At 40.2% G+C, this 18,375-nt stretch overlaps 1 protein-coding gene across 9 annotated transcripts in view; it reads right to left on the bottom strand.

The window, feature by feature from the left end:
* ABI1 (abl interactor 1) overlaps window positions 1-18,375 on the bottom strand; it is a 90,339-nt gene that overhangs the window by 52,091 nt on the left and 19,873 nt on the right. For all 9 annotated transcript variants that reach the window (XM_007667766.3, XM_001506809.5, XM_029077443.2 and 6 more), the window contains exon 2: window positions 3,699-3,866. In XM_007667766.3, the coding sequence (XP_007665956.1) occupies window positions 3,699-3,866 (168 nt within the window). The remainder of the gene's footprint in view (window positions 1-3,698; window positions 3,867-18,375) is intronic.

Genomic DNA, 18,375 nt, shown 5'->3' with positions numbered 1-18,375 from the left:
AGATTTCCAAAACGGGGCCCAAGTAACTAAATGTGCAAAGAGGGATGGAGCTCAGAACTGACAGGGCAGTAAAATCGGGGGGCACCTAAAAGGTGCGGGCGGATCCAGAGGATCCACAACTCTACTGGCCTATTTCCACCCTAGAACTGCACCTCACAAAAGTAGAAATTAACTTTCAGTTTGGGGAAGTTTCAGAGTTATGCTCTCCATTTAGACTGAACAATAAAAAATACAGTATATTATAATGGCAATCTGTTGTCTATATTGCTCTGTGTGACTTACACAGTCTATGTCATTGAAAAGCAATTTAGCATTAATGACGATACTACAGAGGTAAATATTAAGGGTAAATTGTATCCCCTGATTTATAAAGGGTTTTAAAAAGGAATTAATAGACATGATATCCAGCCAAATAAAAAGTATTGTTTTCATGTTAGATTGAGGCTCTTCCTTTCATTCAATAGTATTTATTGAGCGCTTACTATGTGCAGAGCACTGTACTAAGCGCTTGGAATGAACAAGTCTGCAACAGATAGACAGTTCCTGCCGTTTGACGGGCTTACAGTCTAATCGGGGGAGACGGACAGACGAGAACAATGGCAATAGAGTCGAGGGGAAGAACATCTCGTAAAAACAATGGCAACTAAATAGAATCAAGGTGATGTACATTTCATTAACAAAATAAATAGGGTAATGGAAATATATACAGTTGAGCGGACAAGTACAGTGCTGAGGGGATGGGAAGGGAGAGGGGGAGGAGCAGAGGGAAAGGGGGAAAAGAGGGTTTAGCTGCGGAGAGGTGAAGGGGGGGGTGGTCGAGGGAGTAGAGGGAGAAGAGGAGCTCAGTCTGGGAAGGCCTCTTGGAGGAGGTGAGTTTTAAGTAGGGTTTTGAAGAGGGGAAGAGAATCAGTTTGGCGGAGGTGAGGAGGGAGGGCGTTCCAGGACCGCGGGAGGACGTGGCCATGGGGTCGACGGCGGGATAGGCGAGACCGAGGGACGGTGAGGAGATGGGCAGCAGAGAAGCGGAGCGTGCGGGGTGGGCGGTAGAAAGAGAGAAGGGAGGAGAGGTAGGAAGGGGCAAGGTGATGTAGAGCCTTGAAGCTCTATTATACAAGTCAATTAATAAGAATCTGGATGTCCTTCAATGGAATAATTTTTAAATGGATCTAAAATGACCCAATTTCTCCAGACTCTGGGATGGGAAGCATCAACACTCCTTTACAACATTGCAGAGTAGCTGTGCCCGGTTTAAACTGTAAAGGGTGTGTGTCCCTAGTTCTACTTCTGCAAAAATAGTTGCACGTGAACTATGCTAAGAATTATACATCATTCAAGCCTATCTCCACCTCATATCATTTAAAGGGAAACTACTTTAAAATCAGTTCATTCAATAAAAATTTGGTAAACATTCCCAATGAAATGTTAGAAAATTGAAATAATTTGAACGTATGTTACTGCATTTAGTGTCTGTGGTAGATTTCTATACTAAAGAGATGTACATTGAAGGGCTCAGAGCTACAGATTCTTAGAATCAGTATTTAGAAAAATAAACTATTGGCATTCAGAATTTAAGATAAATTTTACTAGAAAAGATACATGTAATAGTGATTCTACTTACCAGTTTTACACATAAAACACAGACGCTGCCTTGTACATAAATTCCAGAGGCAAAAAAATATAAATCATAAGCCACTGAAAACTTAACAACTGAGCGAACAGAGTAGTTCAGTATCAATCTCAAAATTCAAAGTCAAATAACAGAAAAAATGCAAAGTAATTAGTGGCTCTTTAATTCAGCATGTAATCTTGGGTTATCGTCTAATATGAAAACAAAGGATGCAGATAATATCAGTTGGCATTGGAAAATACTTCAAGCTAAAAGCTGATAGTAGTTTGGAGGGTGAAACACACCCATATCTTCCATATTGGAAATCAAATTATAATGAACAGAAAAATTCACAGATTTCTTTTTACATTATTCCCAAAAGACATCTTTTTCTCCTCCTCTAGGTGGAATGGGTTTAAACTACAGGGTATTTCAACTACTTTTACAATCAAACTAAAGGAACTAGTTTGGCCACATTCATAAATGAATCAGAGCAGATAATACTGACCCTTTAAAAACTACTATGATAATGAAGCCTCAGTTTCATTTCCTGCTTAACAGAAAGTTCCATGGTAGGTGTTTACCTTAATTCTTTGACTCTAATGACCACCCCCCCAAATCTATTTTTTTTAATTAGCCACGTAAGGAAAAGCTAAACCGAAAGAAGGTTGAAAACTACATTGTGGACTCCAGAATTTGATTTTTTTCTTAAACTAGTTTATTGCTCCCTTATTATCTTTTAAAAAATATGAATCATATTTAGTGGTGTTTAGTAGTCATCCTATCCACCCCTCTAACAAACCACACCACAAGACACCAATGAAAATCTACTTTATTTTTATGAACTCCAAGGGAAGGGAATTTTCAACCCCCTTCAATAAACCTATTCTTTTAACTTTTCTCAACACATTTCTATTCCTTTCAACCATCTTCTACTTGAAAAGAGAAGGGGAGTGGGAATATGAGCAGTTTTGAGGAAATGGGAGGGCCAAAGAAAAGGAGACATATTAGAAACAAGTCAACTTGATCTTGATCTTTAGTTGAACTAGGCATGATCTTTGGTTCCCTGTAATTTTTATTGCTTTCATCTATGTAGGCATTTAAAATTCCATCACACATCAGGGCAAACAAGTTAAGGAAGACAGTATGAGATTTAGTTATGCTCCCAATCCAGAACAGGAGGCAGAGGGATAAAAATGAACAAGCTAACTCTACAAAAATCTGTACAGGAATATAAAGGTTAGTGGCAAGTGATTCCCCCCCATCCCCACACTTTGTTCTTGGGAATCTTATCATTGTCCTTGCTGCCTTAAGTGACCCACCTATTCATCCCCACATGAAGGAAAAATGGAACTGCCTGAGAATCAATTCCAATTCTTCCCCTTGGCCTATTCTCCATCCACAGCACCTCCCTCAACACCCAATACACCCTCGTCCTGAAAGACACAATAATTTCCCTCTCACCCTGCAAAGTTGGTTTTAGTGGATGGGTTTTATGGTGTGTTAATCTAATTTCCAAGGCTGGCTTAGCTATTCTACTTAAGATATATAACTTGAATATCATGTAAATGAAACCATGCAATAGTACTGCATGTGACAGTTTGGGAATTTACTGAATGCAGCATTTCACATTTTAACTTCTGTTTAAATGAGCCATATTAAGCACAGGGTATTCTTAAAAACATTAAACATTCATTTAAAGATAGATTTTATACTGCATATTTCTTATGATCAGACTCCAAAGATAAATATTTTCCAATAATATTTGCCGTACCCAGAAACATCAAAAGTGGGACCACAAAGGAAGATGACCTCGGGGCCTACTTGCAAAATAACAAGTATTTGGAACTAGCTGGAGTCTGTGAATGGAATAAAATTACAGAATCTCTCTGCACCAGATCATAGTCATTTTTTATTCCTTGCAAAAACCCCAAAAGTAAGGTGTGCTCCAAAGAAAAAAAAACCCACCACACAATAAGGGACTTTCCTAGTGACAGCCAACTGCAGGCAGACCTCGAAATTCTTAGCTTTCACTCTGTTGCTCAGCTGAGTGGAGGTGACACAGATATGAAAGTCATTTGTTAGTTATTACCTGGGAGATATGGTTGATGGAAGACTCCATTCTCCGCAGCTGGGAGGCCTGGATGTCCAGCAACTGAAGTACATTGTTGGCCAACGCATTTATCTGATAAGCAACACTGGCTAAGGATTGGGTTGTGTATGCTTTGGTCTCTTCTAATGCTTTTCTTTTGTCTGGAGCCTGAAACAAAAGAATGTCAACGGTTATTTCATTGACAAAGCAAAAAAGGAAAATTATGCATGCAATTCCCTGAGAGAAAAAAAAAATCAATTGTTCTTAGCCAGCCACAAATATAAAGGTAATAAAAGAAATAATGTACAAAAATACAAAAGAGAAAGGAAAAGATTCAAACTTGCATAAAGCCATACTCTTTTAGGACTGTAACTTTTGGCAGTGCAAACAACTTCTGAGGTGGTCCTCTCTTTCTCTCCAGCCAAATAACCATCAATCTCTGGAGCAAGGTTTCCCCTCCCCTTTTCCCTTCTCCCCCCAGCCACCCCCACCCGCCCCGAATTCTCTGCCAGGATGTTCGAGTTCCCACAAAACAAGTGCTTCATTTCCCTTAAGAGTAAAATCACAGTGCCCGAGCAAGCACCAATCAAAAAGGGAAAAAATATTTTCCCACAGATCAGAACCCCACTGAACACACACTCTAAAAAGAAATCCTACAGCTGTGGTGGTTGTTTTTCTCAGGGTAGCTAGGAAAAGCAACTCATACACAATCATCTTGGAGATTATGAAAATTACAGAATAGTTCAGATAACTTCCTCCAGCTGAGATTTCCAGGCTGGAATGTGGAAGGGCAATAGGGTTGCAGAGGATCCTTATTTAGGCATTCCCTTGAAATTCAAAATAAAGCTCTGGATCCACACTGAGTGCATTTACAGCTGTGTCAGCATGGTCCCTAACTGCCTGAATAGTTTCAACCAACTTCAGTTCTATAGGTCCTAAATACAGAATGCTGCTGGGAGAACACCATGGACAAATGGGGCCCTAGGGTGCTTGGGTAATGAGGACAGCTTCTCTGAGGTAATCTTGGGGTTCTTGAGAAGCAGCATAACCTAGTGGATCTGGGAGTCAAAAGATCTGAGTCTAATCTCAGCTCTGCCACTTGCCTGCTATGTGACCTTGGCAAGTTATTTAACTTCTCTATGCCTCAGTTTCCTCATCTCTTAAATAGGGAGTAAATACCTCATCTCCCTCTCCTCTAAACTGTAAGCCCCATATGAGACAGGAACTGTGTCATATGCCTAACTTGTGTTTACCCCAGCACTTAGTGCAAATATTATATTTAATGAGTTGGGTTTTGGAGTATGTTGGGCGGGGGCGGAGAGATGATGGAGTAGGGAAAAAGAGAGGAATCATCCATTTTGATGATCCTGCAAACAGACCTGAATGGAAACAGTGTAGGAGGAAATCCCAGGAAAAAAGGGAACTATCACTTCCCACAGAGATTTGAGTTGCCCAAAATGAGCTTCCAGGCCAAGCAGTTTGCCACATACCCACTCGGAAAAGTAAATACCCCTCTTTTTTTGAAAAACGAGCAATGGTCCAGAAGTAAGAGCCTTGTTTTAAATGAGTTCAGCTCCTTCAGTCTAATGAACCTGACGAGTCATACTACAGTCTTTCAGCAGAGGAAATAAACAAAGGCCTAATTGACCAAATGTCCTCCAAAAGATTGAGCTCCTAGAAGTGCACTCTGTTCCTATTTAGGAGCTCCATTCCCCGCCCAAAAACCCTTCAACAGACTGAAAACAGACTTTCAAAGCCAGATTTTAGGTTGAACCATCCAAGCAAAATTTTAAGAACCGTTCGCTGAGCATATGCTCGGAATCAGCAAAAGGATGGGCTTAAGACCATTTGAGGTTCAAATACCATTCCCTTAGAGTACCAATCATACATTTTAAAATTCATAATTTGATTATTTAAATTCGGTCCTCATTTTGCTGGCTTACATAGCAGAATCTTATGTTCCAAATAATAAACAGAAAGGTGGAAACTAGCCAAATACTTGAGTGACAGCATCATATAGAATGCATAGCATAGTATTTTATCATCTCTGACACTGGATTTGCTCCACTTTAAGGTTTCGGGCTGCTTTGGATTTTAAAATGCATAAAAAAAACTTATCTCAGAATAAAAATTTAGCATTGCAAGGTGACTCCTGGAAGCAAGCTGTGTGACCACACATTTAGAAAATATTGGATTTATTCAAGTAATTAAAGCCATAAAATGGATGTCTCAAAATAGTATTGTAAGCTTTCCACATAATAGAATGGGCATTTTGCCAGAATTAAACATACTATTCCTATTTTTCTCAAAGATTAAAAATTTCATAGATCCCTTTTATCCAAGAAAACTAGGAACCTGAAATCATTTCAAGTTATTTACTCCACAAATAAGCAGGTCTGTTCTCTTCCTAGGGCAGTTCATTCTTTACAGAGTATGGAGATGGACAATCTTTGAACAGTAACCAAATGCCACCATAAATCTGCAACAGTCAGCTTCCTGGGGAAGTAGATATTTGGGGAAGTAGATATTTAGTAAGAATGAATGCAATTGGAAACCAGTTTAGCTCTCCTCACACCTATATAACCCAAGGATTCCTGGAAGCCTTCAAATAATCATAAGTTGATTATTTCTACAGATAGTCAAGGTGTGTAAGCTTAGGGGCTTCTAGGATTCCAACATCAGAGAAGCTCTGCCTTCTCTCACTTTGCAATCTTTCATAAAAATTCCAGACCTCATTTTAATCAGTGAGAAACATACCCTTTCTAGTCAAGGCAAAAGATTTACAAAATCAGGTAGAAAAAGCCAGCTAGTAGAGCACAGTCTTGATCAACCCGAAACCAGAGAGGTGCTAAACTGGTTTCAGCAGGATTATAGAAACACCCTGTCATTTACAAACTTGAAGCAAAGTCACCACATTATACTGGTTTTACATTTGACTCCACCCAAAGATTGACAGGCAGATAAACATATTTTGGTTATTTTCCACCTTCACCCTAAAATGACCTTAAGCCAGGATCCTTGCCAACACTGTGTGTGTGTGTGTGTGTGTGTGTGTGAATGTTCTTACTATAATATATTGTAGATTGACGTAGAATCAAGGAAGTTTTCTGTAAACTGGTACCATTACTATCAATGCTCCCACTTGCTTAACTTGCCAGTGGTGCCAAGAAAAGTCTCCTTTCCCCGTTGCTCTAGTGATGCAATCTGTCCATAACAAATGACAAAGTATTTTCAAGTACTTCAGAGACTTTGAAATACTTTCAACTACTTCAACTGCTGAAAAAAATTGTTTCCATGGGGACATCTTGTTCCAGAATCATGAGTTAAATGTGGCAAAAACTGATTTTCTTCCCATTTCTTCCTGCACACTCTCCATCTTGGCAACCCAGGAATCCAGCAGAGGGCCAGTGGGCATCCCATAGGACTGCAAAGATGAAATCGTGCTTGGGCCAGGATCTTTTGGCCCACCCAACATAAAAAGACACAACCTTATTGCCACAGCCATGGATCTGGATCTGAAAGTACAGGGCCCACCCAATCCTTCATAGTACAATTATGGCAGCTCTTTATGCCTGATCCTTATGTCTACAAAGCTCAGATAATTTGCTGGAAGATGAACAATTTCAGGAGAATAATTGAGGTATGTTGTCTGCCACAGCAACTTGCAATCTGCGATAAGAACTGTGGTATCTGCTAAGGGTTTATTTATGTGTCAAGCACTGTGCTAAGCCTCTGGGTAGTTACAAGATAATGAGGTCAGCTACAGTGCTGTCCCATATGGGGCATCACAGTTTCAGGGAGAAGAAGGGGATACTGAATCCCCATTTTACAGATGAGGACTTAGGCACAGAAAAGCAATGTGCCCAAGGTCACCCACAACAGGCAAGAGACGGAGACAGAATTGGAACCCAGGTGCCGAGGCTCATGCTCCTCCCATGAGGTCATGCTAGCTTCCCCCACTACACTCCTACCCCTAAGAGCAGACCTGACACTGGATATATATATAAGATCATTAGTGTTAAAAACTTTGGTGAACTTACATGGAAATTTTGCTGAAATCAAAGATGAGTTCTCAGAGCAAGATCCTTCCACCAAAAATGAAAATTTGGCTTGTTGTGCTGCTCAAATGGCATTATATTTCTATCACTTATGTTCAAATAAAGCATCCACGATAATCTTAAGAGTCTTTCTCTAATTACTGCTTCATCTCTCTAATGGGGCTTTTAAATAACTGCAAGGCTGATATACAGTTTGAAGTTCCTTCTCTGATACTGACTGTTGTTAGCAAAAAGCCTCATTTAAAAAAAAAAATTTTGGGATAACATTCTTAGCCTAAACTACATCTCCTCCACTAGGCTACAATCCTTTGTCTCAAAGGTTTAATTAGCTACCATAAGTGGGAGAATGTTTACACACCATAAGCCAAAAATTTAATTCACCCCAGATAACCATCTTGAAAGTCCAGGGGCCATTTGAAGTAATTACTGAAAATTCTACCTACTGAATTAACCACTTACACATCAGTCAGGCATACTCACTAGCTTCATGCCAGTGCACTGAGAATCTCCCATTTTTTATGGTATTGTGAAGCCCTTACTATGTGCCAGGCACTGTACTAAGTGCTGGGGTAGGTACAGCTAATCAGGTGGGACACAGTCCATGTCCCACATGGGACTCACAATACTAATTCCCATTTACAGATGAGGCAACTGAGGCAGAGACGTTAAGTGATTTGCCCAAGGTCACCCAGTAGACAAATGGCGGCGCAGGAATTAGAACCCAGATCTTTCTGTCTCCCAGGCCTGTGTTCTGACCTAGGTGACAATGCTTCCTTGTTTAGGTCAGCTGTCACCAGTTAAGCCACTGTTTTCTTTAATTACACTGCCCTATCTTACCCCCTTTTTTAAAAGTAATGATAGTATTTAGAGCACCTACTGGGTGCAATGTACTGTACTAAACATTTGGGAAGTATAAAAGAAAGAAATGATATGAAATGAGCTTACAACTTTATAAAGACTGCTCCCCTGTTCACACTCTTATCGCTGAAGTTTTGGGGAACTTGCCTTTCCATGCCCTTTCCCCATCTTCCATAACAGCTCCCTAAAGCCATAGGCCTTTAGGAAAGTGGGAGAAGATCATTTCCTGTCTCTGTCACACTTCCTGCTTCCTCCCCTATCACTTGACCATGAGAGCTGGGGTGACATCTGCCAGTCAGGAGCAAAGGAATGGAAATACTTTTTCTTTTTTTAAAAAAAAAAAAAAGTTAGTGTTTGGATTGGGGAGAATGAAGTCTCCCCAGTGCCTTGAGGACAAGTTTTTTTTAAGAAAGCAGTTAAACCACAGTTTGGGCTGGGGATGGAGGGTGAATGGTGGCAGGAGTAGGGGTGGGGAAGGAGGGGGAATAAAGAAATCAACTGGCAACAACTGACTGCAACAGATTCTTGCTACCATTAAGAGAGCAAAGATACCAGTCTAACACAGTACCAATTAGCCACGTGGTCCACCAGCTTATTCTGATTTATACATCATGTACCTCTTTAAACGTCTCCCACACAAATTGCTTAACCTTATCTGGCTGTCAGGGAGATGTTTTAGCCCCATTCAACTGTTCAATTTCCCTATATGCCATGATTTAATGAGCTACACTGAAGTGGAATACCTTAAGGGCTGGAGAACCTGGAGTTGAACTAACCAGTGTTTTGGTGAGGCAGCATTAATTAGTGATGGCTTCACACATGAAGTAGGTTTTAACAAAGCTTTGAAGGAGGGGAAGAATTTGGATTGGCAAAGAGGAGAGGAGAAGCCAGGCCTGAGAAAGGGAATGTGTGTGATGGCTCTTGCATAAATGGAGAGTTAGAAGGGAAACAGGAGGAGGATATGGGGAAACAACTGGAGAATAAGAACTGGGGTAAGAGAAGACAGGGATGGAAGCAGCTATTGGAGGACTTTGAAACTCATGGCCAGGTATTTTAATTTGAGCAGGAATTGGGAATTTTGGTAACAGATACCTAGATCAAGGGTCGGTAACCTCTTGGTGCCAAAGACCCACACAAAATGAGACCTTTGGGCAGCTCTTGAGTACAATTTAAAAACAGATTTTATTGCTACTTCACTGTGAGTCTCTTTTAAACACCCTCACTCCAGGGCCCCTAGTGTGCTGTCACTGTGCTTTGGCACCCGGCTGCTCCTGGGGTGTGGGACGGAAAGGCAGGGAACAAGGTCTCTGGCTTTCTGAGAGTTGGCATCTGCCAAGAAGAGAGCTCTGGGAAGGCCAACTAGTAGCTTCCCTTCCCCAACAGCAATAGGTCAGATGGAGCCCCGTAGCCTCATGCCACCCCTCATATGCTCCTGGATACACTGTGGCAGTGGGTATTGTGCACTCTGAGTGTTCAGCAGGTGCCCTCCAACTTAGTCTGAAGCCCTGGATGGCTATTTTAACTGCCTCAGACCTCTGCCACCCTGGCTTGAGAGTTACATCTAGTTCCAAAAAAGACAAATATGATTCCCACATCGTAGGTTGCAGACCCCTAATCTGACAGGTAATTTCTTGCTGTAGTTTGAAGGACATAATGGAATTGGGAGTGACAGGGAGACCAACAAGAAGGCAGTGAAAGTGTGTGAGCCACCATCTTTATCTGCATAACTGCCCCAGTTTTTCACACAACCTTTTTACCATTTGACTAAGTGGAGGGGGGAAAAAAGAAAGGAAGAGGAAAGGAGGGGAGAAAGAAGATTATTTTCCTTACTTCTACTGAACTCTCCCAAGGGCTGCATCCAATAGGAACTCGACTTCCTCATCCTTCTGTATAGTCATACTCTCAACCTCCTCAAGTGAGCCCTACTATTGCTACTTAGAATTATGTGGTGGTAAAATAATCTTTCATTTCCTCCTCAAAAATCAGTTTAGGGCAGTTAGATATTATATGCATATAAAAAGGTATGTTCCAATTTACCAAACTTTTGCCCTTCACAATCCCATTTAATTGAGTTTAAACTCCTCTTACCCAAAGGGAGAATCAGGTTGACTTAATGAGGTGCCAAAAAGCAATAAGAATATGACAGTACGACCCAGAACCTAAAGAGTCATTTTGTTGGTTCCCACTTTGCGTGCGTTTCTGAAATGACTTCTTCAGAGTTCCTGAGGGATTTGAAGTGGGGGAAAAAGAACTGGGTCAAGAGAAATGGAACACATGTCCAAATTCCTTTTGAAAAGACCCACAAAAATAAACTAAATTGGGGATTTATTCTGCCATGTAAAATGGCAGTCCTATCTGACAGTCACACAAACAGAAATTGAATTTACAGGATTCTAGCTAAATTCCAGAATTAAGACAGGCAGCTGCTTTCTGGATCATTCTATTAGGATAGGGAAGCAGAACTAGGAAAAGTATTCTCGGCAGCATGGCACAGAGGGAGAAATTCAGGTTCTTTTACCATTAAAACCTTGCTTAAATTAAAAGAAATAGTGGATTTGAATTTTGTAAACACTACTCACAAACGAATGGTAAATACCAAGGATACACTCTGGAATCTTAAAATATTTACAATAGAGAGAAAATAAGTCTTGCTGTAGCCTCATTAAACTAAATCTTCTACCTCTAAGGAGGGTCTGTTTTGTGCTGGGATTTTTCCATGAAACGACTTTATGAAAGACAAGATGGGAGGGAGCTTGAGATTCTCCCTGAACATAACAGTTTCAACTACTGTGGACGGGTTCTAGTACACACCATCACCCTTCCTAATATGGCTTCAGAATTATATGCAAACACTTGTTTTTCTCAAATCTCATTAACTTTGAAATATAAGACAACAGAAAAGTTCAAGAAAATATACTTTCAAATCTTTCTGAAAGATTTCTGTTCAAGCCTAGAAACTATCCATTTGCTTAAAAATGTAATATATAAATATTAAAAGTGTATGCCATGCTAATCAACCTTCTTCCTAACATTCAAACACATCTTTTCTAGCAAAATAAACCATATTTTACCTGGGCACATTTTAATAATGTATTTAGTATAAATACTGATTAAACTCATTCTGCTTCCTCCGGGTAAAACTTTCCACAAAATAGTCATTGAGAATTAAAAACGGTATCCCCTTTCATATTACTAGTGTTAAGAAACTGATGATCCAGCTTTAAGACCTGGAAACTATCTTTAAGGACTTGAATTTATTTTTTAAAATATGGATTGCTTCATACGAAAAAAAGTTGGATTTAATGAACTGTTCTAAACACATTCTCACTGAAAGGAAAGGGAAATAGGGAACGTTTTCCCCCTTTCCTATAGTAGTATGAATTTTCCCAATTATTCCTCCAGTTCTGCTTTCCACCTGTACTAAAATGTCATACCTTAGAAGGATAACACTGTAGCTTCTGCATAGTAATTCAAGACACATTATTTTAGTCTTCAATGATACTTAATTTTTTGCTCTCCACTGTAGAAAGGACAAAAAGCTAAGTTTCCACAATTTCTCCAGCAAATTCGCTAAACCCAGTGAGTGATCTAATGGCTTAACAGATGGGGACAGGAAAAGAGAAATGCCAACTGTTCTGCTTTCAGTGCTGTCTTTCTTCTACCCAAGACAGCAAATGGTTCACATTAGTTTCAGTGATGGTCAACATAAAACATAAGGATTACTCATTCTAAAGCCAGCCCTCGCCATGGACTGAATCATAAGGTAATAACCACTTAGGATTTGCAGCACTGCGAGCTGGCAAGTACATGTGCCTGAATTCTGAAAATACAGTGGGATGCCAATTATCCTCCTAAAATGACTACTTATCCAAACCAGAGTTGGTTCAAATAAGTGATGAACAAAAAAAGTTTGGATACCACCCCCAGCCACCTCCCACCATCATCCCAATCAGTGCATACTTGTCTGGAAAACCCCAACCCAGTTTTGTTTAACTGAACTTCCGGTTATCTGACTACCTCAATTCCAATTTGTTCAGCTAAGTTCTTCACTTGAGCAAGGGCCATGTGTACATAAACTTTCACTGGTAAATGCTAGTCCCAGGCTTCTGTACTTTCTCTAGATTATTCTGTTCAATAATTCCAAATCCATTTTTCTTTCAATGGCACAAATATGACTGAATGAATTTAAGTGCTTACTATGTGTTAAGCACTGTTCTAAGCGCTGGCATAAACACATATGAATCAGGTTGGACACAGTCTCCCCCTTCCATATGGGGCTCACAATCTAAGTATTGAATCCTCATTTTACAGTTGAGGAAAATGAGGCACAGAGAAGTTTAGTGATTTGTCCAAAGTGACAGCTGGCAGATGGCAGATCCAGGATTAGAACCAAGGTCCTTGGACTCCCAGGCCCAAACTCTTTCCCCTAAGTCACACTGCTTCACTAAGCAGTTATATCAGGGGTGTAGAGACAGGGAAGGTGTATGACCCCTATCGTACAACTGTCTTCTACCGTCAAACTCTTTTTTCAAATAAACCCAGAAATCCCCAAACCTAGAGCTCCTAGGACCATGGTATTTTTTCTCCAGCCTCCTCAGGGAATGGCAAAGTCACAGGTAACATGCTCGGGCACCACTTATGGATTTAGCAGCACTGCCTGGTGCTTGAGAGCAGATTTAAGCTTGCTGCTTCCTGGGCCCCTGACTTTTAGACTTTGAGGGGATTCCTGTGAAGGTAGTTCAACCTCTAGATCTTCTGTGAAGACATTACAAACACTAAAGTCTGCATTGGTGCTGAGGTGACAGCTTTTAAATTGCTTTTACACTGCTTTGGTAGGAATAGCAATATATTTCGCTTTTTTTGTGTGTGTCTGCCTCATGAAGGAAGAGGGAGCAATTTTATACCACCTAAAATACAACCCTAATCCTCCTCTAGAACGTTTGGCAGGCAAAACCAGCAAACTTTAAAAGGAGGAAGAGGAAGTGGAAGAGGAAAGGGAAGAAGTGGAAGAAGGGGTATGTGCTATAAAGTACAAGTGGCCCTAGACAATTTTTTCATTTGCTTTTACATCTGCTTTATATGCACTAACACATGGTTCTCAGCAGTCTCTAGAATTCCTGTGACTTTAAACTGCCAAAAAAGCAAAAAGTCCCACTACTTTTCCCCTCATTCCCTGTAGCAGGAGACTTCTAATTCAGCTCCAGCCTAACACAAAACTACTTTCCCCCACAACGGCGTTCAAAACAAAATTGGTTCTCTCAAAAATCTGTTTATCCAAAGATAGCTCTTGCTAAAAACCCACATTATTACATCAAAATAACATATGTTCTACCCAAAATTCATTTTAAACACCATGTTAGTAGAGAGTCCCTGATGGGGAGGAAAGCTAGCTCCCCTTTCTCCATTTATTTTAATAACTTACCATTTCACAAATTTGCCAACTGTGGTGTTATCTAGAACAAAACTCCTGGGAACAGCGAGGGCTGCCTGTACAGCCATCAGCAACAGTGGCTAAAAACATTTATTAGAAAAAGTATAAGGCTAGTTCAGAGAAGTGGCTGGGCTTAGTGGAGAGAGTATGGTCCTAGGAGTCAGAGGACCTGGTTTCTAATCCCAGCTCTGTCACGTGTCTGCTGTGTGATCTGGGGGAAGTCACTTCACCCCTCGGTGCCTTTATCCTCATCTGTAAAATGATGATTCAATACCTATTCTTCCTCTGAGGCTGTGAGCCCCATATGGGACAGGGATAGTATTCAATCTGATCTCTTGTACCTACCCCAGCGCTTAGTACAGTGCTTGGCACACAGTAAGCATTTACTGTTCTCTGCATTTGTTTCATCACCTGTAAAATGGGGAGAAATACCTGTTCTCCCTCCTATTTAGACTGTGTTCAATCTGATTAACTGCATCTACCACAGGGCTTAATACACAGCTTGACACAAAGTGCTTAACAAGGACCACAATTATTGCTATTATTATGGCAGATAAATTCCTGTTTTAAAACCAACTCCTGTATGTATTTAAAACATGTTTAAAATGCTGCAAGGTACAGTAAGAACATGTTCCTCTCCAACCTGTCCCATGTTCATATGGAGCTTGAATTTGGAAGGTTCAGTATTTACCCTTTAATATTTAACAAAGAAACTGCTAGATCTGCTTCATTATTATAAATTTAGCTGCTATGTTTTTAATTTTATAACCACAAAAGATTCATTGCTATAAAAATTCTAAGGACACACTCTAGCTCAAAGGCAGATTACGTAGGCTGCTTTAGATTGGTGGACTGTGTCCAAAATGGCTGTCTAATTGATGCTCTCAAGTTCCAAAGGCTGGGGGTACTCTCCAAGGGGTCTACCCCTGCCTCTCTGTCTCCCCCAGCCTTGCCAGTAGAGTGATTAGGAAGTTTTGTTGTAATCGCAGAAATGCCACATTCTTTCCCAGAGTACCAATCATCACCAGCAACTTTGGCCGCTTTTGCTCCAGAGACTGAGTATTCAGTCAAATGGAGAATACACATCTGAGATACTACTGAAATAATTTCAAAGTTTACAAAGGGGCAAGAGAAATATCCAATTTTACTTTAATTGGCTCCACTCCCCTCTTGCCTCTGATATAATGGACAAAGACTTACTGCCGCCACTTACCTCCCTTACCCAGGTCCGCCAAGGTTAAACCCCAGGTTTATACGATGGAACAAAGGCTCCAAATCCAACTTTACTTCCTCCCCACCCCATCTTTGGACGTGGTTAATCTGGAATATGTTATTGATTAATGTTTATGGATGATAAACGGTTCTGTATACATTAAGTGCTGCCTTTTATATTATTCATAGAGCAGACATAGTCACTGAAACAAATTATTCAGGACAGGTTTAATCCAGGACACTACCTGGATTAAGACAAGACTATTTTGAAGTTTCAGTCTCAACTCTAAAGATTCTTCTGTAATGGGGATGAAGCAAGGCCCTAAGCAAAGTAAGCTTTTACTACCCCATTGTCAGACATAGTCATTTTCACTTTCATAATTACCACGGGGAGGAATAACAAACAGCGCATTTGGGATAGTTCCAAGGTCACAAGGGAAGATTCAAGTACCCAACAAAATATATTAGGTTAAACTCTGTCCTAGTTTTTCCTTAGACTAAACAAGCTAGAACTGTCCAAAACACAGTTCTTAGTCATGGCTACCTTATTCCTTCAATTTTGAAAATAAACAATATTAACCTAGTTTTCCTGTCAGATATAGGATTTTACTAGCCAATGAATTAGTAACCAATGATGAGTAAATTACAATTATCCAGCACTAGTTCCGATATTCTTCAGAGTACGTGGACTGAGCCTTTGAACCTATCCAGAGTCCGATGCTACGCCAGGGAAAGGACACTGACCATAACATACAGGAGGAAGTCCCAGGGTGTCTGCAAACTGTCCATGTTAAATTCAAGTTAACTTCTTGTTCATGCTTTCACTCCTTGTAAATAATTTTTTGCCTGTATCCCCTAACAGATCCTAAAATCAATGAGGACAGAGAACTTGTCTTGACAATACTGTTTTCTTCCAAGCACTAAGTGCTTAACACTCAGTAAGTGTTCAATAAATACCACTGATTGAAAAAATGTCAGACACCAAGGAAAGGAGACAAATAGGACAGACCGCTCAGGAGGGAAAAACAATATCTAGAAAAAACAGAAGTGATTCAGCCGTAGCCACTTGAAGCACAGTCATTCCTCCCAACCCCATGAGGGAGAAGAAAAAAAAGTGCAAATCCCCGCTCAAAATACTGGAGCTGGTTAGAATTTTGAAAGATCATTTGGCCCAATCCCCACTTCTGGGTAGATAAAAAAACCAAACACATGGATATATGGATGACTACTGATTTTTTCTTTTTTTATGGTATTTGTTCAGCTCTTACTATGTGCCAGGCATTGTACTAAGCACAAGGGTAGATATAAGCTAATCAGCTTGGACATAGTCCATATTCTACATGGGGCTCACAGTCTTAATTCCCATTTTCAGATGAGCAACCTGAGGCACAGAGAAGTTAAGTGACTTACTTGCCTAAGGTCACACAGCAGGCAAGTGGTGGAACCAGACTTAGATCTCAAGTCCTGACTCCCAGGCCTCTGTTCTATCCACTAGGCCATGCCTTTTCCTCTTAAAGATCCTTTTCTTCAAGATCTGCTCAGAGGGAGATGCCACGAAATCCACCTGCAGCATTTTATCACGTAGTCAGAAGGCTCTTACATCTCATCAAAATCTCTCCTGCTTTAATTTAAATCCAGAGTTGCTCCTCTCATTTCCCTAGGTGTCCCATTCTCTCCCTGGATTCTGAGTAATTTCCTCAAAGAAACAGAGCCCACTTCAACTGTACTCTATGAAAATCATAGCAGTAGTATGACAATTTTTTAAGAGCCTTTAAATTTTTCTAAAGGGCTATTAAATTACTCACCTGGTCCTCAGAACATCTGTGTGTGCTAGGCAGAGGCAAGTATGACTTCCATTTTCCAGAATCAGAAACTGGCCAGTGATTAAGCAACGTGACTGAGTTCAAACAGTAACAGCAGATCTGGGACTAAAACCAAGGAATCCCATTTTCCAGACTCATGCTCCTTCCATCATGATCTGTTTGACCTAATAGGCACATTAATTCATTCATTCAATCGGATTTACTGAACGCTTACTGTGTGCAGACCACTGTACTAAGTACTTGGAAAGTACAATTCAGCAACAAATAGAAACATTCCCTACCCAACAACGGGCTTATGTTAAATTGAAGTTCTATATGCTGTACAAACTCTAGCTTTCCCTCTTTCATTCTCCTTTTCCAGCCAGAGATTCAGTTTGATTAATCATTGGTATGTACTGAGCGCTTATTCTGCACAAAGCACTGAATTGAGAGCTTGGGAGAGTACAATACAATAGAGTAGGGAGACATGATCCCTGCCCACGAGAAGCTGACAGACCAGAGAGATCTCCACTTGGTCATTTTCATTGGGGTCTATTCTCTCCATTCCTTGTTTTGAGTTATCTTTAAGGGTGACTTTTTATCTTTTGGGAATATCATTATATCCATTCTCCCCAGACCAACTGATGAAGCCACCTCTGTGGACCTTTTAAGAAACTTCTTTAATCAGAGAAGAAGGAATAACAGGAAAAAAAACTATTCTCCCAGCATCCTCTCCTATAGCCTTTTCTAAACTGAGTACCACTAGGTAAGTAAATGTTGGCTTTTCTGCCTCTTTGGCAATCTCCACTTCTACTCCGACACTAAATATCTAGAGCTCCAGAATAAGTGTTGGATATCCCTCAAACATAAATCTGCTCCTTAAATCCTTCAGTTTTCATTTTCTCTACCCCTGGAAGACATGCACAGAGCCAAATTTTTAAAATGTGGTTCATAAATATTTTATAAACCAGTTTGTTCACTTCAACTCATTTGTAGCTCATGAGAAGATGTAAATTTAAAGCATTGTAAAATCAAGATTTCTAAAGTCATTTCCAATAGGTTTGGGTCAACTCTTCAATTGAGTTTTCTTTCCAGAGTACCTTTCTGTAAATCTACAGTGTTTGTCTTTAGACAGGAGAAAATACACAGCCTATTATCACCTGAATTTACACTAACCAGTTTTCTGCCAAATGAAAGGTAAGATTAGATTTAAAATAGGAACAATGGAGCAGAAAAACTCAGTGAAGTTCTTCTCCATTGCCAGAGCCTCAGAGAAAAATATTTTGTAAAACAGTAAGCACAAATAATATTTACCT

The sequence above is a fragment of the Ornithorhynchus anatinus genome, chromosome 13 (genome assembly GCF_004115215.2).
Source record: "Ornithorhynchus anatinus isolate Pmale09 chromosome 13, mOrnAna1.pri.v4, whole genome shotgun sequence".
NCBI lineage: Eukaryota > Metazoa > Chordata > Mammalia > Monotremata > Ornithorhynchidae > Ornithorhynchus > Ornithorhynchus anatinus.
Note: the sequence above shows the minus strand (reverse complement) of the source record. Positions and strands in the feature narration are given on the sequence as shown.